The following is a 22329-nucleotide window of genomic DNA, read 5'->3' on the forward strand; positions in this document are numbered from 1 at the left end:
TCTCAAGAAGTGTGTGAATGAGGACAAAACACACTGAAAAGGACACGTGTTGGTTTGTGGGACCAGTCATTAGTCTGATAAGGCCCGCCCCCTGTTGTCTGGTCTAAGTGGAGGAAGAGAGACGCGGTTCTCCCTGGCAGACCCAAGTTGGGGCGTTACAACTACTCTATCATACATATCCTTAATGACCTTGATATATCTACTGCAAACTACCTTCTTTTTAAGACCCACAAAATAACTTCCCTACGTACTCTATCAATGCTTTCTCTAGGTCAATAAAAACCATATGCAAGTCCTTCTTCTTTTCTCTAAACTTCTTGAAAGATAAATAGCTTTTGTTTTGATCTCCCCCGTATAAAACCAAATTGATTTTCTGAAATCTTTGTTTCTAGTCTTATTCTATGTTCAATTACCCTTTCCTATAATTTCATCGTATAACTCATAATCTTAATTCCAAATTATATAACGGTACTAACGTACTTCTCCTCCATTATTCTAGCATTTTCTTGGTTTTTATAACAGTGTTAAATAGATTAGTTAACCAAATATTTCCTTTATCCCCTAAACATTTCCAAACTTCAATTGGTATTTTATCCGATCCTATAGATTTCCCACTTTTCATTTTTTTAATGTCATCTTAACTAAGCACTCTAATTTTGCAAATAAATCTCCTATTTTTAATCTTCTCCTCATTTGTCTCCAAGTTCAATCTTTCCTTTTGGTTTTATGTAGTTTTCTATTTAGAATGTACTAACACATGTGGATTGATACATATGGCATGGCTACTGCCAACCAAGGTCTTAAATTTCAATTTCGACTCAAATTTTGAAGCTCCACAATAACAAAAGTTTCGATGGAAATTTCAATTTTGATTTGAAAAAGTAACGGAAATCTATAATAAAGCATGGAATTCTTTTGAAACTTTAGAAATGGTTCACAAACATAATAAAGTTTTAGGACTAAGATATTACAGGTTAAATACATCAATGTTTTGTATGAGGTGGAAAAGATATAATATAATGTGTATCAAACATATTTGTCAAATAATATGCATTAACCATATTCAGCTAATACAAATTAAATTTATAAATCATTTAAATATTATTTATTATACAAATAATGATAATTTAGACATGAATGGTTAAACAAAATGTCGTTGTAAGTTAATTCTTTCATATAATTTCAAAAACCTAAGTAATAATCTTTTGTTTAGATAAAAAAATATAAAATAAATTAAGAGAGAAATTTCACTTCACTAGTAAATTTCTCATTTGAATTCCAAGGAAATTTTATTCAATAGTTAAAATTTCAACAAGTTTGGCTAAAATTTCGAGATTTCAATAAATTTCGGATGATTTGTTGAGATTTCGATAGAAATTATGCAAGATGGAAGTTGATCACCATTTCGATTTTGAGAGTGACAGAAATCAGAAATTTAGACAGAAATTTCGACAATTTCATGGAAATTTAAGACCATGCTGCCAACTAGTAATTCTTTAGGAGCTAAGGAATTCAGAATATAAAAATAAGCACTCACTGAAACTAACAAACTACACAAAATATGAAGTAAGATTAAATGAAAGTAGAACACCGCCATGCAAGAGAAGAAAAAATAAAAGCCTTCAACATCCATTCACCTATCCATCCATACATGCATGATGCATGTCCCTAGTTGAACAAAAACAAACACAAAGAACTATCCACACTCCATGTAATCATATGCCAAAGAACTGCCTAAGATTACATCATTTGGCACACAAAGAGTAAATTATCATGCAATAAATGAATGAATCTAAATGAAACAATGTCCTCGAGAGCATTAAAAGCCAAATAAGCAAAAAAAAAAAAAAAACATTACAACACAATCCACCAGCAGAACAGAATATGCATACCTTTGTGTAACTTCTAAGCCTAATTCCCTAATCTTTTCTGATAACGGAACAACAGGTTCAGTGACAATATAGATAGTAACCTTCATAGCCGAACCATCAAAAGTCTCAGCCTCAGTACCATGGAGAAATGACAATATATTTGGATGCCTGACCTGAAAAGTTACAAATAGCTTTTATGCTTCTAAAATGAACATACACTGCCAGTATGACCAAACATAAATATAGAATAAAGAACATTAATAAACTTTAAAAATCCACAATGAGTTTAGTAATGGAAGATGGGATTTGCATCTGCAAGGGTTTTTTAAGCTACTGTAACCCAAAATCCAGCAGATTGTACAAAGTTCCTTCACTTCCTTGCACTAGTAGATATGGAATAACATATTTCTATTTTCTACATAAGGACATACTGATAAATAGTTGACAAAGAATGCCAAAAGAAGAAAAAAAATTCTTTCAAATATTTACCACTAAAATAAAGGCAGTTAGGAATAATTCTTAAGCAATTAACATACAAATCACAAACACTAAGCATGGACTCTTGAGCATTATAACTGGAGTGCCATAAAAAAAATTGAGATTTAATTGTTTCCAACCTTTTTTTCTTTTTAGAAAAAGAAGTTATTAGGACATATGAGAGAATGTACAAGAAGGATGAGAATTCCTCAAAAGAGTAAAGGAAAAAAGACTAAAAATTCAAGAATTTCTCTCCAACCAAAGTACCGAAAACAGTTAAAATTACATTCCACCACAAAAATTTTGCATTCTTTTGCCTCCCAAAACCTATAAAAGCAATCAACACAAAAGCTTCCAGAGGATGAGGTCAAACCCAACACTCTCACAAGTCCCAACAACCCAAGAAATTTGTTTGATAAACACCAAGCCATGGAACTGTGAAGAAATAGATGAGGTGAAATTAGCAGAAGGACAAGAATGAGTTTTGATCAGGTGAGGAAAATAATAAATAGTTCCCAACCTATTTACTTGATGTTTTTCTGCATGCAGCCCTAATACTTTCCACCATTTAAAACAACACAGCACAGTAAAATGATTAAATTTATTTTTCCAAATAACTGAAAGGGAGAAGATGGAAATATGCAAATGAAACTTTATAAATAAAATATTCAAAAAAATCACACTCATGAACAAATGGTTTCAAGAAATAATTCTAATTAATTACTCCTAAATATATTGGGCTGGCAACCTAGTAATTCATTAATCCAATTCTTATAAATCAGCCTCCAACAGGGGTCTACCCATGGCCCATCTTCTTGTTCTGCACCAAATATCCCCACTTGAAAAAAAATCCGGCCTCAAGTTTGAAATGTTGGAGGATCAAAAGAAAGCAATGAATTTCGACAATTTGAAAGCCAATTCTTGAATGATGCAAGAAACCTTGTTCCTTTAGGAACACCAAATAAAGAAAAGAGTTGGAAAATAAAATTGGCATCAATAAACACATTAGGAAGGACAGTCTCAACAATAGGAATGTTTTGAAGACTATATGTTTTCAATTACATGCATTTCCTTGCTTGTAGTGTCTTCCTTTTGAATAATTTTGACATGTTCAACATTGCCAAGTAATTTTTTCTTGTTTGTTTGGTAGAGAAGGTTTCAAAATAAGATTCTTACCATTACAGTGAAAGACATATATTACCATGCCCTTGAGTCACACTCAAATCATCCCAGGGAGAATCAAGAGGCAGACAGCTAATATCCATGGGTATAATATCACACCAAACATTATCAAAATAGTCATCCATTTGGATAGGAAATTAAGACCTTTCATAGACATGTAGAACCGAATATACATATGAACATACAAGTGATATCATTTCTAGCAACCATTTTCACAAGGCCCATTCCATATATGATGATTTTCTGAATAATTTCTCCACACTTGAGAAAGGTACAAAAAGGCTTGATATTGATCCCAAAGTACAAATAAAAGCATTCCCTTGTCCAGTAAATTGTCACCATGTTTTTTTATAATACAATTGTGCAAATGAAGGAACCTGGTTTGAATCAGCACACATTCCAGGTGCAGTTTACCGCCCATGCAGGATGACAAATTGGCAGCTCACAGGTGAAGCAGTGTTTGATAATATGACATTGTTGTTGAAGATGGCACAGCTTGGGTAAAAATTAGAATTGTGTGCTGGATTGGATACTAAGAAATGAGAATCAGCTGAGTGATTTGAGATTGAATAATTTTAAAAAGTGGCCTAAGGCTTTGTGTGTGCCTTTTTTTTTTTTTTTTTTTTTTGGGGGGGGGGGCTGGGGGGGGGGGGGGGGGGTGGTTAGCAGCACTATTATTAGAGAGCTGAATGGGTCTAATAGAAGAAAAAATAATGAATAGATCAGAGCTGGATTTTATCTCTATTTCTTTTTGCCTTGTACAAAGAAGGATCCATATGTCAGGTATGGAATAGGAGGCAGAAAAAGGAGGAGCTGGAGGGTTGAACCGCATTCAAACTCCACTTACAGCAGCTGGGGATCAATGGGAGGGAACTCCAGCGAGGCCAGCAGTATGCCCTGAAAACTCCAGCAAGATGAACAATTTAGAAAAGCAGTGATTGGTGAAGGTTCAAGCAGTGCATGAGAGCACTCGGGGTGCTTTCCAATGATGAAATCTCAGTGATGAATTATGCGATATTTTTCTCCGGTCAGGTATAGGGGGCAGTAGGGATCACTTGGTGAGATGGGAGGTGATTTGTAGGTCTAAAAGGGAGGGTGGTTTGGGTCTTGGAAATTTGGTGTCTAAAAACACAGCTCTCTTGGCCAATGGCTTTGGCTGTTCTCATCAGAAGATTCTTCCTTGTAGCATAAAGTTGTCAAAAAGCAAGTTTGGACTTGACGAGAATGGGTGGGATGGTAATCAGGGTTCTAGATGTTCTTCGAGAAATCCTAGAAAGCTATTTTCCAGATTTATTCTCTCTTTATTCTCCATAAAAAAATGTTTGTCGAGCAGGGGTTGTAATATCCATTTTGGAAAGACCTTTGGTTGGGGAATGTTATTTTGTCCACTTCTTTTCCTTGCCTCTCGCGCCTGTGCTCAGAGCAGAATGAACCCATTTATTCTATTTGTCGTTAATCCAGGTGGTCCTTTACCTTCTTCTGATTTACACTTTAGGAGATCCTTCAATGAAAGGGAAACAGAAGAATAATCCGCTTTGATAGTCTTGTTAAAACTAACTTCAAAAGCTGATAGTCAATCCCCGTCTTTGGATCCCTAGGGGTTTTATTCTTGCAAATCTTATTGTGAGTTCTTGGCTAGCTCTGTTTTTTCCCTTTCTACTTCATAAAAATATTTGGAAGGCTAATGTCCCCTTAAAATCAAAGCTTTTCTTTGGTTGGTTGTGCTTAATAGGATCAACACTAATAATTTGCTGCAGATTAGGAGGCTTTTAAAGGCTCTCTCCAGATATGCTTGCGCTTTGTTTTAATTGCTCTGAATCTGCTCCGCATCTTTTCTTACATTGCGATTTTGCATGGAGGGTTTGGAACAAGTAATACAGATATTTTGAGGAAATTTGGGTTTGTGCTTTGTCCAGAGACAATGCAGCAGTTTTTGTCTTGCTTTTGTTGGTTTTGGCAGTGAAAAGGAAGGAACAGCATTATGGAACTGTGCTGTGTTTGCAGTATTTTGGAGTCTGCAGAAGGAACATAACGCATGCATTTTCTCAGGGAAGAAGTTATCGTTTTTGGTGTGGGAGAATATTCATTTTTTGGTTTCTCTTTGGTGTGTTGGCAATGGAAACTTTAAGGAGACATGCTTTCCAGATATTCTGTGCGATTGGCATGCTTTATTGACTTATTAGGGCACGCAGATTTCCTTGTATTTTTTGTGTCCTTTGATTCTTCATTTTTTTTTTTTGTTTTCTCTAGGGTTTCCCAGATTTTGATAAGGAGATGTTTCTTCTCCTGATTGTAAATTTTAATCAATGAATTTCTTTTGCTATCAAAAAAAGAAAATCTCAGTCAAGAGTTGATCCAGTTTGTGGGTTTGAGGGCTTCTGTTCTCAATGGTGGTCTGATGTCTGCAATTGAGGATGTGAAGTGATGAAATGAAATTGGGCAGCTGCGGTTAAAAGCTGCAGATTTTTAAAAAAAATTGGGACTAGTAATTGAATGTTTGTGAAAGGAGTGTAGACTAGAGACTGACAAAGAAAGAGTGGTGAATAGAGAAGATCAAAGATGGAAAACAGGTTGAAGGGGCTTGCAAGAGGGCAAAATGGGGGTTTAAAAATGGAAGAACAGAGATCGTGATTGGGCTATGATATCAAATGATGAGGCACTAATGAGGACAGAAAAGATCGGGGAGAAGGAAAGAGAGGGAGATAAGAGAAGGAAGAAGAATACAAGGGGGGGAAAACTTGTTAGCTTCAAGATTTCAAATTCACCAAAAAACTCTCTACAACTATACAACTGACTACTAATATATACAGAAAAACTAGAGTAAATAAAATTATAAATAAAACCCTAACTAATTAAACTATTAAAAAAAAAACACCCCAAGAAACATAAACTTAAAACAAATCCCCACATTAAAATAATCTTAATTAATTACACCTAAACCTATCAGATTGTGGACCTAGGAATTCGTTAATCCAGTTCTACATAATCAGTCTCCTACAAGGGTCTACATGTGGTCCAACTTCAAATTATTCTGCTCCTACTTCATAAGGGGTTCATATAATGATTCCCCCCTCCAGCCCATGGAGGTGTATTTCTCAGGTCTTCCCCATCTTTGTTCCTCCTACTAAGTTTGTCTTAGGTAATGATTCTCGTATTCATTTTTGGGAAGACTTCTGAGTGGGTAATGTTGCTTTATTATATTCTTTCCTCATCTTTATCTTTTGAGTTCAGGTCATAATAAGGTTATTCCCTTCTTTTTGATTCCTAAAGGTCATTCATTTCCTTGGGACTTATATTTCCATAGAACTCTGATAGAAAGGTAGAGGAGCTGTCTTCCTTGTTAATGTTATTGGCGACTTGTTGTCCTTCCTTTACGGTGGATCGGCATTCTTGGTCTTTAGACTCTTCAAGGGCTTATTCTTGCAAATCTTTTTGTGATTACTTGATTTATGCCAATATTTCCTTTCCACTCCATAGAATTATTTGGAGGGTCAAAGTTCCCTCAAAGATCAAGGCTTTAATTTGGCTGGTTGTTCTTGATAGAGTTAACACCAACAATATGTTGCAGAGGAGGAGATCTTCAAAGGCATTTTACCCTCATATATGTTCTCTTTGTCGTGCTAGTTCTGAAACAGCATCTCATTTGTTTTCACACTGCTCGTTTGCTTGGAATATATGAAATAAGACTTTGGCCTTTTGGGATAAAATTGGGTTAGTGGAGGACTAGTTGGTCACTTCTTTTGCTGGTTTTCGTAAAAGGAAGGATACTCATGCTTAGTGGATGTGTGTGGTTTTTGCAGTTCTGTGGGGTTTATGGATTGAAAGAAATGCTTGTATATTTATGGAAAAAAATCTGAACAAATCTTTGTTATGGGAGAAGATTCACTATTTGGCCTCGCTATGGTGTGCTTCAGCTGGTTGTTTTAAAGGAGTGAGGTTTTTGGATATCAAACGGGATTGGTTGGCTCTGTTAGTCTGATTGTATGAGTTTTTTTTTAATATAAAAAGAAATTCATTAGATAGAGAAAGAATGTACAATCAGGAAAGAAGACATCTCCTTAACAAAATCTGAGAATCCCCAGAAAAAAAACAGAAGATTTCTTGTTTTCCTTCTTGTACATTTTTCTTTCTCTAATAAAATCATCTTATTTTGCTATAAAAAAAATGAATAAATAATGATGCCCCCCTCCCCCCCAACTGTCTTGTACTGGATATGGGCAAGAGTGCTTGACTTGACAGGAGACTAGTGGGGACAAGGAATGTCATCAACCCCTTCCCATGTCATAACTTCAACCTTTGGCCTTGGTCCATTCACTCACTCAGCCTTGAAGAAGTTCAAAACTTTAAAGATACTTGCATCTGTATCTATGTATTTATTCATGCATATGCAAATGTCATGAACATTGCATATGAATATATTGTGTCATGCATAATGGTTGGGCAAGCAATGAACAACAACAACAATCAAGCTTCAAATCACACTAAGTGAGGCTACATGAATCCTCTTCCGCCACTCTGCAAAATGTAGGACAATACACTTAGTAAGCTAAAATGCTCTTAAATTGATTTTTTTCATAATAAATGAGTATATTAGATAGAGAGAAAAGAAGGTACAACATGCGAGAACAAGGAGTCCAAAAAATAAAATAAATAAATAAAGAGAAAAAAAAAAAGATCACAGCATGAAACTAGATGAAATTAATCAAGAAAACCTCCTCTTTTCTTTCCCCATTGCTACACCCAACCTCCTTCTTTGAAAAAGAGTCTTCCACTATGCTAAGTTCTTCTCTAGAATCTCCCCTTAAAAAATTTGTCCCTGTCGCACCAGAATATTCTCTCCCCATTAAATACCTTCCTCATCTCGGCACCCATACGAGCTGCCCTCCAACGAGCAAATACCTTACTAACTTCAAATCTGTCAAAATTTGCACACAAGATATCATCAATCTCCCCCCATAACTGCTCCTGGTTTTTTACATCTTACCTCCCTATTTTTTGAGCTCTCTTCTAGGCTAGTTACATTTTTTACACCACAAGTCTAAATCTAACTCCAAGCTATTAATATTCAAGGAATGTTCCAGATTTCCATCAGCCTGATTCGAAATTTAGGGTGCTGGAAACTGGGCACGAAGTTTAACATCCTCCTACGCACCACTCATTCCTTGGTCCTTCCCATTCTTGAAATCTGATCCTTCCCCATCCAGCACCCTTACTTTCACTACTTACCATATGTATAGAGCCCAAGGAATGAGGATCCCTCTTAGACTCCTCGTTAGAACCCAACACAGATGTACCTACGCCTGGGGCTAGCTCAAGTAAATGGCCCAACATATATAAAAAAGAAATACCCTTCTTTTCAATTAATCGGGCCAGGTCCAAAACTAAAAGCATACCTCCCAGCCCATGTCCCTTCACATCCTTCCCAAATGCAGCCCTAGCAACTTCTGAGAAGAGTGTATCCCCTGTCGGAACCCTAGCTTCCTTCTCAGGCAAGTCTAACTGGTTAGTGACGATTGTTGTCTTCAAAAGTACAGCATTCTTCATCTGCATTTTAGCCTCCTTCTCAAACAGTTACAGCTAGTTAGCAGGGATTGCTGACTTCGAAAGCCCAACCTTGTCCGTCTGAACCATACCACCACACCTACAACACCGTCCTTCCCTTCTAGCCACCATGCCTCGATCTCCAGAAGGACCATGACAATGGCAGTCCTCGCCTTCACCTCTATTGCATTCCAACATGACCTGCCTCCACAATTTGAAGCATGGATGACAATATACAACTACACCACCCAAATCTTCCAGTAACTCCTTTGATAGGTCACAGAAAACATTTACGAAGCTTTGCTATCCGTCACCCTTTGCATCTCCAGGAATGAACACAGAAAATCTCTTACATTTCAAACCCAACCCTAACTCCAAGAATTTTCACACCTTCACCCACCTAATCAACAACCAATAATTTGTAATACCCTTGCAAAAGCTCCAAAAACCCCTCTCCATCCAACAAAAAACTAACAACCCATCAACAAACCACAATATAGCCTCTTTTGATAACATAACCCATCTGCTACGAACAGTGTTTTTCTCAACCATGAGCAAAGATGAACTCCCCTTGCCCTTGTCCAAATGCAAATCAAAGGATTTTCCTTCAATCTAAATCACTCGATTCATCACATCCCACATCGGGCTTCATTGTAGCATACACACAAGAGCGGGAGAGGATCTATTAGAGAGAGAGAGAGAGAGAGAGAGAGAGAGAGGCAGAGCCATTATCCATTTGCAATAATTATTATTCACTATCTCATACTTAGTTATTCTAGGTCTAGTCCTCATTCGGCCTTTAACTTCATCTAAATCACCCATCACGAGAGTGCTTTTATCTGCATTTTGCAAACGTGATAGCATACTTTGTTTGGGGTCAATTTAGCCAATATTTGGGTTAATTTAAAGTTAATTGAGCAATCAGGGGATGAATTTGAATTTAGAATAGTTAATTAGAGCCTTGCTCTCCCTTCTAGTGTTTCAATACGCAATTCTTGAGGGAACAATTTAGAGCCTCAATTTCATATTTTGAAGTCATTATTAATTAAAATTGGGTGTTAGCCTTGTTTTAGTTAAAATTTTAATTGAGGATGGAGGGATAGGAGTCCTCAAGCACCCATTTAAGACAAGGAAGGAAGCCTTTGATGCTCTTAAGGGCGTTTTGGGAAAATGGGGGCATTAAAATTTAAATTCCCTAGATTAGCTCTATTTAAAGGAGCTTAACACCATCACAAGAGGGAGGCTGAAGAGGAGGCACATGTTCAACTAAAGAGACTCAAGAAGGGGCACGCGTTTAGAGAGGTTGGGGGGCTCAACAAGGAGGCATGCATTTGCATTCAAAGGATTCACAAGAGGTCACAAGAGGAAAAGAACATTAAGAGGGGAAGAAACACATATCAAAGCTTGAAGGAGGCACAATTTCAAGAAGATTCAAGAAAGGGATTATCACAGTATTTTCTCGAGAAGAGGAAATATCAAGGTATGATTTTTTGTTTCTCTTTTATGTCCTTGTCTTATTAGCATGATTAGCATGAGGATTACTTAGATACTCATTGCATAGTTTCTTCATGTCTACATTAAAGTTGGGTTTTTTCTTCCATGTACATGCCAAAAGCTTCAGTTTGTTACATGAGAGTGTTATAGCTGAAAACTTTATTTCGTGTCTGCACTGAAATAGCAATCATCGCAATATTATTATTAAAGCTTGAATCTTTGTTTCATGAATTGTGAAGATTATGATGTTATGATTTTTTCATGCTCAAAAATTGTTTATTCGAAATCATAGTACTTGTTGCTGGTGTTTTTTTGAAAATTATGCTAAGGAACGGTCTTTGGAATTAAAAAGAGAGAGGAGGTCAGGAAGAAGGGTACCACTGTGCATCTCTGAAAACGAAGAGGTGTCGATGATGAAAGTGCAGCACCAAGGGCTGAGGCTGGTCGGGCATGACAGCAGTGGATATGCAAATACAAAAAGAGCGGGATTCATGGCATTCACAGTGAAATCACTGGCCAAAGACAGGTGTTGTTGAACATGGGGACAGCAGCTGAGCTCACTGCGGATGAAGAAGAAAAAGCAGAAAGGAGAAGAAAGAAGTGGAAAAAGAAACAAGAAGAAAAAACAAGAAAAGTTGCACAGAGGCGACATGTAATAGCGGCCAACGAATGGCGAGCCACACCAATGGCTACAAGGCAGGGCAGTCAGAGGCATACCTGTGCCTGCAGCGATTGCAGAGAGAGAGAGAGAGAGATTCATGGTCAGAGTTTCATCCACGGCAACGTCGAGAAACAGCCGACTGAGCTGCACAGGTGGCCGGCAGTGAGGTGGGTGAGGCAACTGTAGGCAGTGGCTGGCCGCGGGAGAATGCAATGCATAGGGAGAAGTCACGTGCTGAGCATGCATGTTTAAGTGAACCAGTCGACCAGTTCTTTCTAATATTTTTTTATTTTTTATTTTTAATCCGTTTAATTTTCAAAATTCATTTCAAAAAAAAATTATTCATGAAAATTCTTTAAAAAATGAGAAAAACAGGGAAAAAGTGGTTTTCATTCCAGGAAAAATTTTTAAATTTTTTTCGTACTTATTTCATATTGTCTTTTATTTTCTATTTATTTATATTTTTTTATTTTAAAATTTGTTTTAGATTTAAAATTTGCTTTTAAAAAAAATGTGCTGAGTTTTTTTCCTATTTATTAGGACTTTATATTGCATTTTCTCTTTTTATTAGTTTTTTTGTTTTATTTCTTGAATTTTATTCCATTTTTATTAATTATAAATTGTTTTAAATCCAAAAAATTGCAGAAAATTTAGATTAAATACCAAAATTTTTATTTTTGTTCTTTAGTAATTTATTTGAATTTAAGGGCTATTTTAGGCATAGGAACGATCTTAAAATGACTAAATGAGTTCAAAGAATGAAAAATATAAAAAGAAAAGGGTGTTTGAAGGTAGGTGTGGCCTTGCAATTTGTGCATAATGTTGATTGTTCTCATGTTGTGAGCATGGGGCATTAAAGCTAATGATGAGTTCCATTCAATTCACATGAGATGAGGTTTTGGTTTGCTTTGATTAAATGGTATGCATGTTTGCTCAATTCATTTGGTGTTGCTTCTATGAAATGCGTTATTTCATGTCTATGTTGTGCTTGGTTTTGTGCTGCGATAAGCATTGAAACTTCATTTGAGTTGTGAATGAATTGAAATGAATGAAAAACAAGAAGCCCTATAATTAATTAATTCGATGATGGAATCCGGAAGTGATGTGCTAACATTCTTCATGGGATTCTTGGGGTAACGAAAGCCTTACAACTCTAACAGGGTACCTAATGGTCATAAGATGGAACAATATCTAAAAGAAAGGTAACTTAATTCATTTAAGTAAAGAGTCAAAGATTGTACTTGATTAGTGTTTCAATATCTCAAGTTTATCATGGTATCATTCAAAAGAATAAGCGTACAGGAGGTTCTAGTACCTTCCCCTCACATAACCGAACTCTCAAACATGGCTCTAGTACTTAGACTATGGACTATTAGTTCCTTAGACCTCCGTAGAACATATAAAGCACAAGATAAAGTTCATAAACATATTTTTGGACAGCCATCTCCACCGAGGCATCGGATCCCAATCTACATGCGTTGACAAGGCACAAACCATCTTAACCACCCTTCCCTTATCATATCTTTGCCTTATGACAAACAATAAATGCAAAGGCAAGATTAGCCCAAAATTTTTAAATAAACCCATGCCTCGTACGAAGCTTTGTTGAGCTCGTTAAAAAAAAGTCAATCTAGCTTCAAGTACATTTACAAGGATGGACAAGTATTATTTCTCATATAGCCAAATTTATTTTAGCAAATCAAGCCAACCTAGTCAAAGACCTTGTCGTTAGAATTTTGTGGACGTAAATTGCCAATTTTATAAAACCCGAGGGAAATGAATGTCGGACATTTTTGGAGCATTAAGGTAAATAGCCTTACGGTAAGTGAATATCGTATTTGGTATTATGCCCAATGCACAAAGTTATGGGGTTTAATAAGGTGGGGGCCTTGTTTGTGCAAGGAGCTCAGAATAGGTAGGGCTTCCTTATGCCAATACTTAGGAAACAAAGAGATCCTACCCTCACCCTAATCAATGTGGTTCCCGTCAAATCACATATAGAGCAAAGGGACGAGGGTAGTTGGCTTAGGTAGTGGGCTTTCCTCAGACAAACTCAAGTTTGCTTCAAGTCGGAACAATGGTATCATGGTGTAAGGCTTTCAATGTTTTGATAAATTGTTTCATGTTCATGTGCCTATGATTGATTTGAGAAAATTGTTGCTGTTACGAAACCATTTTATGAATAGGTATCAAAGCAAGAACCCGAATATTCATGAATGTGTACTTGAAATATGAATATATGAATATTTAGATTTGTTCTTTGATTTCTACATGATCCTTGGATTCAAGATTTTGTTTTCTTCATGCAAGATTTTGTTTTTGGCTTCAAGATTTTGTTTCTTTGAAGAAAAAAAAAAATTTTCTTGGCTTCAAGATTGTGTTTTCTTGAAGTAAAATATTGTCTCTTGGTTCCAAGATTTTGTTTTCTTTTATGAGTTTATCTATATTAAAATCATGACAAACTCAGGAATTTTCCCACCGTTTCTTGGCTTTAGAATTTTTTTTTCTTTATCTATATTAAATCACAAAAATCATCTATTTGCCAATTGGATCTTGGACAAGGTTGAGTGTTAAACAGAGGAGGTTTTGGCCATGGTGTTGTCCACAATTTCATAAGATTCAAATTCAAATTTCAATCTTTGCCATGTATTTTGTTGAATTTATTAGCACTTTTGGAATTTAATGAAAAACAACTTGAATCTATGAAGGAAATTTGGGAAAGAATGAAGAGCGTGGATGCGATCCATATGATTGAAATCCAGGTCAAAATTACTCAAATACCAAGGCAACCAGGTGGAAAAGGTCCTGGAGACTGCGTGATTCCCATGCGAACGCCATGCACGTGTGGGCATGGGACCAGCTCGCAGGCCCAACTAATTTTTTTTCATTTTTTCAGGGGTTTTTCAATGTTCCTATTATTTGAGACATCCGGATTTTTAAATCTGTCCCAACCAAATTTCTTCAAACTTTGTAACTCTAGGCATGAACTTCCATACTACTCTCTGAATTTAAGGACCAATGTTTTGTACTGGTCCATGAACTCTCCAAGATGCATCCACAGTGCATACTCTCAGTGTTGGTGATGTTCGGGCGTCGAAGGAAATTAAAATTGCACTGTAGTTCAGGACCCTTAGGCGGGCTACAATGACCTGGAGATTTTAATTGTGTACCCTAACATTGATTTGACCATGAGGAAATTGCTTTAACATTGCAGTCCAAGACACTTAGGCAGGACTTCAATGATATTGATTAGATAGGTGAGGAAAGTATGTGTATGGCATTATTTTGTTTTACATGCATAATGAGATACGTTTATTTTTTATTTCCTCAGCTGATCTACCTATGTAATCATCTGCCATCAAAACATTATTTGGGAGACTCGGAACAATTTTAAGAACTAGGTTGAGTCACATAGGATTCGTCTTGCTATTATGAATGTTGACTTAGCATTGAAAGTAGATGAGCCTCTAAAACTGATTAAGGCCGCTTCCTCTAACAATGGGGCCTAGTATGAAAAATGCAAACACTCTAGTAGAATGAGTTTGATGCTTATTTAGCTTTTAATGGAAAACTCCACAAGGCATATTGTGCTTGGATTTGAGAATATTTGGACACTTTAAAGGTTTCATTGACAAATTATCAAATGTTGATAAAGTTGAAAGGAGAATTTTTCAAATTGTTACTTCCACTAAGTTAGATGACATTAAAGGGCACATAAGCATATTGCAAAACTCAGTAACTATGTCATAGTGAATTGTATGAAATAAAGTCAACTTAAGAAAAGAGCTTTCTAGTTTAGTGGGTTGTAAAATCCCTTCCATCGACATTTGATGACTTAAGATTTCCAAAAATGCATAAAAGGAAGAATAGAGTTTAGATGAAATGATGTCACTGTGGTTTAAGATGGAAACATGATAAGAGTGGGTAAAACCAATAATGTCAGAAGGTGGAAGGTTTTTCTGAAACCACCTGGGCTTTGAGTAAACTAGGACATAAATAAATTGATCATTGAAAATTTAAAGACCATATGAAGAGATCCAAATGCTGACAGATGCTGATAAAAGGCTAAAAAGTCAACATTGGGATGAGTAAAAGTCAAAGTGAAGCAAATAACAATGATTAGGATTCAATGGCGTTGGTACAACCTTGGTGATTATGGAAACACCACTTATGTTGACTTCATCAAAAGGAATTTGCTTCCTCTAGATAGAGATGTAGTCGCACCTTTTCATTTGTTGATGGTAAGTTAATTGAACTATAATTTTGTTATTGTTATATCTATCAAATTCAATGATGGTTGATATAAGATCATTTTAGATGATTGATTTGTTGATACATAGTAGAGTTGATGGAAAACAAACTTGGGCATACTTCTAACGAGAGAATTAAGAAACTAATTAAGGAAGGTGCTTCACACAATAGGATTTCATAGTTTTGGTACTTGTGTTAATTGTACAAGAGAAATTCAAAGCTAGAGCTAGAACCAAAGGGCCTAACACAAGACTAATTGTTATAGAATTGATCAACATAGATTTTATATCCCTCTCACTCCCATTGTAAGGGATGGTTACAAAACTTTCAATATCTTTATAGGGGAAATTGATCAAATAAGTAGGTCGAATTGATTGGTGAGTATTGTAGGAAGTATAATGAAATTGGAAAGAATCATGGATTCTTTTATTGTGTAGATTTCTTCGTGACTATGATGTAAAAACATAAAGTGAGACACTTTACTGTTCGTGGTGTAAAGTGGAAGTAAGGTCATATAAACCACAATCGAAGAAGCTTAACCTTAAAACTGCTAGTGATTACTTTATCGGTTATTGCACTAGGTCAAGAGGCTTTAGGTTCTATTGTACAAACAACAACAAAGCCAAGCCTTAAGTCCCACTAGGTGGGGTCGGCTTTATGAATCCTTCCCATATATACTAGAGTGATTGAGTTAAACTAAGGTATCTCCATTAGCGAGATCTTAGAGAGTTCGGAAACATGTAATTTCATATCATTTCACGTTATATTTATAGAACATGAGTTGAAGTAGGTGCTGGTTTTAATACAATAACCTTCTTAGAGGCAATGGATAGCACTCGAGCACCCAATGGACGGATGTTTTATATGATGAGTTGGCATAATGCATCATAAATTCATAATCAAGTCTAGGACTTGTCAAGTTGCTTGTTGGATGCAAGGTGATTGGTTGTAAATGGTCTTTAAACCAAGCATGGTTCCAAAAGTGAAATTGAAAGATAAAAGGCAAAATTGGTAGCAAAGAACCATAATCATGGACCATAATCAAAGATAAACAGCTAGATTGGTAGCAAAGGACCATAATCAAAGAAAGAACACTTATTACGAATAGACCTACTATATCTAGTATCTAAGAAGGACTCATTTTATAGTCTTAGCAGCTTATATTGATCTAAAGCTTCACCATATGGCTATGAAAACGACTTTTATGAATGGTAACTCTTTGAGAATGTTATATGGAATAGCCTAATGGTTTTAAGGAATTTGGGAAATATCTAGTGTCTAAATTTGAGAAAGTCTATTAATGGACCAAAGCAGGCTTCGAGACAATGTATATGACAAATCTCAAGTACTCTTGGCTTGTCTTAAAAGACCTATGTTGAGAGAGATTCTAAACATGTTAAATTTGTAATTTTGTTCACCTTATGTTGCAGTCATCTTCAAAAGTTAAAAACTCTCGTAGGCTCATTGTTTTCAGAATGATGATGATAAAAAAAATACATGTAAAGGTCTCTTATGCTTTAGTTCTTGGTAGTATTATGCATGTTCAAGTGTGGGCACATCCCAACATTGCATATGCAATTAGTGTGCTTGACAAATACTTAATTGATCCCGAGATAAGTCACTAGAAATCTGCAAAAGAAGGTACTGAAATATTTGCAAGGCACTAAAGATTACATGCTCACTTATAAACCATGAAACTATGACGATTGGGCATTCTAATTAGGGGTGAGCATAGTTAGGTTTTAAACCGAATTAACTAAGTAAATTCTTTCGGTTTGGTTCGGTTCAAAATTTATTCGGCTTGGTTTGACTTTCATTTTCGTTGAATTTCAATTTTTGGTTCAATTTTTTGAGTTTAATATATATAAATTAATAATTAATAATTATATATTTTACATATTATATATATACTAAAATTTAAATAATATATTTATATTATATATATTAAACTTTATATATATAAATCAATTAAATTGGTTAACTAATTTAACAGAAATTCGGTTCGGCCAATTTTGAGTTCAGTTAATATAGAATTTCGGTTCAGTTCGGTTAATGAGATTTTTTATCCGAAATTTTTTGGTTCCGTACCGACTGAATGCTCACCTCTAATCCTGATGCAAACTACGCAAGTTGTGTAAATGACAAGAAATCTACATCCAGTTATGGTTTTATAATGAGAAAAGGAGCAATATCTTGGAAGAGTATTTACTAATATGGAGATAGAGCTCATAGCTTGTTCTGACTTCTGAGGCTACATGTCAAGCTTTGTGGTTGCAAAATTTCATCACAGGGCTCCACATGGTTGAATCCATTGCAAGACATATTCCGTGATAATACTGTTGCCGTTACCTTCCCTTGAACAACAAGAGCTCTTTGCGCTCAAAGCACAGAGCCATCAAGTCCTTATTTGCTAGAGAGAAGACCTAGGATAGACAAACATGCATTGAGCACATAACTATAGACTAGAAGATCGCAGATCCATTAAACAAGGGATTAACTCTTAAGGTTTTTCGAGAACATGCAACAATTAACAAGTATTGGTTTAGTTAAGTTCCTTTAAAGTTTAAAGTTAATGAAATACATCATCATAGTAGATGCAAACTTTGTTTTTGGTAGCTATGTTATCTCGAGAATTATGTGGATTGATCAATTTGATTGTTTTTTATTATATTGTGTGCACACTTATGTAAATCATGATTATGATCATATTATAAATCATAAAATGTTGAGGCATTTTGATTTAGCCTTTTCTATGGAGTATTAAGACATTTTGATTTAGTCTCATTATGATGTGTTTTAGAGACCTTTTAGTATTGGTCTTAATTGGCAACTTGATTTAGCCTGATTTGTGAAACATTGGAACATTTCATTTTTGTCTCTTTATGATGTGTTTTAGTGACATGCCGACATTTTGATATTGGTCTCTATTTACTTTTGTGTAAAGCATATGCGTCTCAATGGATGCTAAAACTATTGGAGGCATTTTGACTCCGTCTTTATTGCATGGCAAGACACTTCATTTTTAATCCCAATTAGATTCTTTGAAATGGGTGGATGCATAGATTATTAGAGATTTTTTGGCCCAATCTCATTAGGCTATATACCAAGGAATTTAGTTTAGTCTCAATGAGCTTCTTTGAAGCTTGAGCATCTTGGGTAGATGCTTTGACCGTTTGCAAAACACGCAAGTTTAGCACATTTACTATGCTATTTTGACCACACTCCCATATTTTGTATAATAGTTACAAGATTGTGTGTGTGTTTTGATTGTGTAATACCAATTACCCCTTCAGCTATGAATACTTGCATTATTGGATGCACATGATTTCACTTTGGACCTATACTTATGGTCATGAGGTTATGTGCATTTTGACATCCATGATGTTAGAATTCCTATTAAATATGAGTTTCTGCATAGTAGGATATGCATAATCTCGTTTTGAACCTTTTGTAATTGGATGGTGCTTGCTCATGTTTGACATTCATTGTTGTGATCAAATGGTATGTGATTTAGCCCAAAGAAATTTTTAGTTTCCTTATTAAACTTTACCTGTGTAGTCCAAGTGGGAGATCGTTAATACTGTGAGGACTCACATACTTATAAAACTTAGACTAAACAGTGTCAGACATTAGGAAGCATTAAGGAGAAAGGCCTTATGGTATGTGTGATCACCATACTTGGTGTTGATGGTTATCTTAGTCTTTTAGCATTATTAGTGTGTTAGTATTATGTTAATAAGTGAGAGCTGTTAAGGGTATTATAGTTATTGGTATGTACTTCAAAATATATTATAATCAAAGGGAGAGACCTATCGTTGTGATTAGGTCTTCCATTTTTGCCAATAACTCAACATGATATCAGAGCATGATTCTGAAACCTAAACCCTAATTGCCACAGCCACCATCAAAACCAAAGCCTAAAACCCTAAATCGGCTGCGTATCTAACATCATAGAATATTTTCCGGCAACACAATAGCCCTAAAAAAACAGCCAGCAGCTGCTGGAAGCCAGAGCAATCATCAAAAATTTCCTGGGTGACATTGCCAGTTCAGGAACACAAAATCCACTATCAACTTGGCAAAAACAACACCATAGTCACCCACAGACACTGCTGATCTGCACCCACTGAAATCCCATCTCCAAACAGTTCCCAAACACCCTCATGCACTGGTCTAAAGCTTCCAAGGCCAACATCATGCACCAGCACATGAAGCCAATTTCAGGCATGTTTCTGGCCACAATCATCCAGCGGTGCTCGAACCCCTCTATAAACATATAATTGAAGTTTCTCATGATGTTTTTGGTCCAAAAATCTACCTTTTTTAGTTGCTTATCTGCAGCACCTGAGGAATGATTGTTTGATGCTTACAGAAGCTATTTGTCAATATATATTGAGTTTATTGGGCCTGAACAGCAGTATTTGCTGTGAATTTGATTCGTACCTTGTGATCTTGTGGTTTGCATTGGTTGTCGAAGGTTGTATTTTAAAATGGACTCAATGAATTCGAAAAACATGTTGTCCGCAATAAAATTTTTGTCTGCTACTCTATCTCATATATGTGTTGGGATGGAGTTCCCAAATCCCAAAACTGTGTATCATCAATTACTTGTTTGAGTGATCAGCGTACTAGAGGTCCATAACTGTCTCAGAGGAGGAGTATTCAAGGTTCTTGCAATATCAGGCATCCCAACAAGCCCCTCATCACATTACATCTTTTGCTCAAAAAAGTAATGATATTGTCTGTATGTCATCCAGTATCTCTCCCACTAGTCCTTAGGTTATCAACTCTGCTAGTACTAACCATATGATAGGTGTCACCAACTATTTCTCTACCCTCCAGTATTCTGAAAATCTACCTCAATTTACCCTAATCAATGGGTCCACTACTATTGTTAAGGGAATAGTAACAGCAAATCCTACTCCTCCATCACTCTTTCTTCTATTCTATAAATTTCTAAATCCCCCTCTAACCTCATGTCTATTAGTAAAATTACAAAGTCAATAAATTTCTCCATAACATTCTTTCCTGATTTCGTTCTTATTCAAGATTTTGAAGACAAAGAAGACGATTGACGCAGAACGTGAGGCTGGTGGAACTTTGTGAGTCAACTCACTTCTCCTATTGGCTATAGTCTCGCTACCACACCACATCAAATCCATTGTCGCCTTGGTCATCCATCACTAATCAAGTTAAACAGCTAGTTCCTACTTTGAGTTTCGTGTCCAACCTTGACTATGAGTCATGTAAATTAGAAAAGCATCGCCGTGTTCCCTTTGCTTCCCGGGTCAATAAAAGAAACGTTAGCCCTTTTATGTTAGTCCATTCAGATGTTTGGGGTCCTAGTCGTGTCATGACAAAGTTGAGGCTTCAATACTTTGTTACATTTGTCGATGACTACTCCAAAACAACTTCGTTGTATTTAATGGAAGACCATTATGAGTTGTTTAATATCTTTTATGCTTTTTGTTTTTGAATAAGGACTCAGTTTGATATGCCAATTTGAATACTTCATAGTGATAATGCTAAGGAGTGCTTCAGTACTCAATTCACTACCTATATGACTAACTTTGGCATGATCCATTAGTCATCTTGTGCCCACACTCCACAATAACATGGAGTTCAGGAGCGAAAAAACAGACATATTCTTTAAGTCATCCGAGCCCTATTATATCAAATGAATGTTCCCAAAGTTTTTGGAGTGATGCTATGCTCACCACTTGCTCTCTCATCAATAAAATGTCATCTTCTATCCTTGCTAGTAAAAACCCATATTCAATTATCTTTCCTAAGGCTCCTTTGTTCTCCCTTCATCCTCATATATTCAGCCATATGTCCTTCATTCATCAATTAAATCTAGGAAGGGATAGATTGGATCCTCGTGCTATCAAATGTATTTTTCTGGGTTATTCTTATACTCAAAAGGATATCTATGTTATAGCCCCAATTTACATCAATTCTTTGTCTCAACTAATGTCTACATCATACTATTTTAATTCCTTGAGTTTTGCTGACCTTGATGAGTCCCTTCTTCGCCTAGCCTTCCCAATCCTAACTTATTTTCTCCGTCTAGTCTTCCTACATCTTCATCCAATTTGAATCCTTCTTGCTACTTGGATCATCCCAGTTTGCAAGTGAACACACGGCAACTCAAGGGAGGAGAGCCTCCTCCAAACTCCACTTCTAAGCTTCCAATTCCCTCATCCAATGATCCTATTCTCCAAGTGGTTGATCTCCCTATTAATGTTCAAAAAGGGAAACACATTGGTACCCAACATCCAACCTCTAGTTTTGTTTCTTAAGATTCCTTGTCAATCTCATACCATTGTTTTGTTAATACTATGTCTTCTGTTGCTCTTCCAAATTCTATTTATGAATCCTTATCCCATTCCGAGTGGAGGAATGCAATAATAGAAGAGATGCATGTGCTATAATATAATGATGCTTGGGAGTTGGTACCTCTTGCTCCTGATAAGTCTATGGTTCGTTCTCATTGGGTGTACACTATGAATGTAAATCCAAATGGTTTCATGGCTCGATTGAAGGCCCACCTTGTTGGTAAGGGATATACTCAGGTGTATGACTTGGACTATTCACACACATTCTCCCATGTCACCAAACTTGCTCAATACATCTATTCATCTCCTTAGCCACCACCTATCACTAGCCTCTACACCAGTTAGACATAAAGAATGCTTTCTTGGTGATCTTCAGGAGAAGGCCCATATGGAGCAACCACCTAGGTTTATTGCCTAGTGAGCAAGCTTGGTGTGTCAGCACAAGAAGTCACTGTATGGTTTAAAACAGTCTCTTAAGATATGGTTTGGTTTATTCAGTGTTGTAGTCCTTGAG

At 36.0% G+C, this 22329-nt stretch overlaps 1 protein-coding gene across 1 annotated transcript in view; it reads right to left on the reverse strand.

Moving 5' to 3' along the window:
- The window catches only part of LOC131151022 (uncharacterized), an 80063-nt gene that overhangs the window by 54469 nt on the left and 3265 nt on the right, over positions 1–22329 (reverse strand). Inside the window, exon 3 of the mRNA XM_058102180.1 lies at positions 1893–2044. Within this exon, the coding sequence (XP_057958163.1) occupies positions 1893–2044 (152 nt within the window). The remainder of the gene's footprint in view (positions 1–1892; positions 2045–22329) is intronic.

Source organism: Malania oleifera, chromosome 3, assembly GCF_029873635.1.
Source record: "Malania oleifera isolate guangnan ecotype guangnan chromosome 3, ASM2987363v1, whole genome shotgun sequence".
NCBI classification, from domain to species: Eukaryota; Viridiplantae; Streptophyta; class Magnoliopsida; order Santalales; family Ximeniaceae; genus Malania; species Malania oleifera.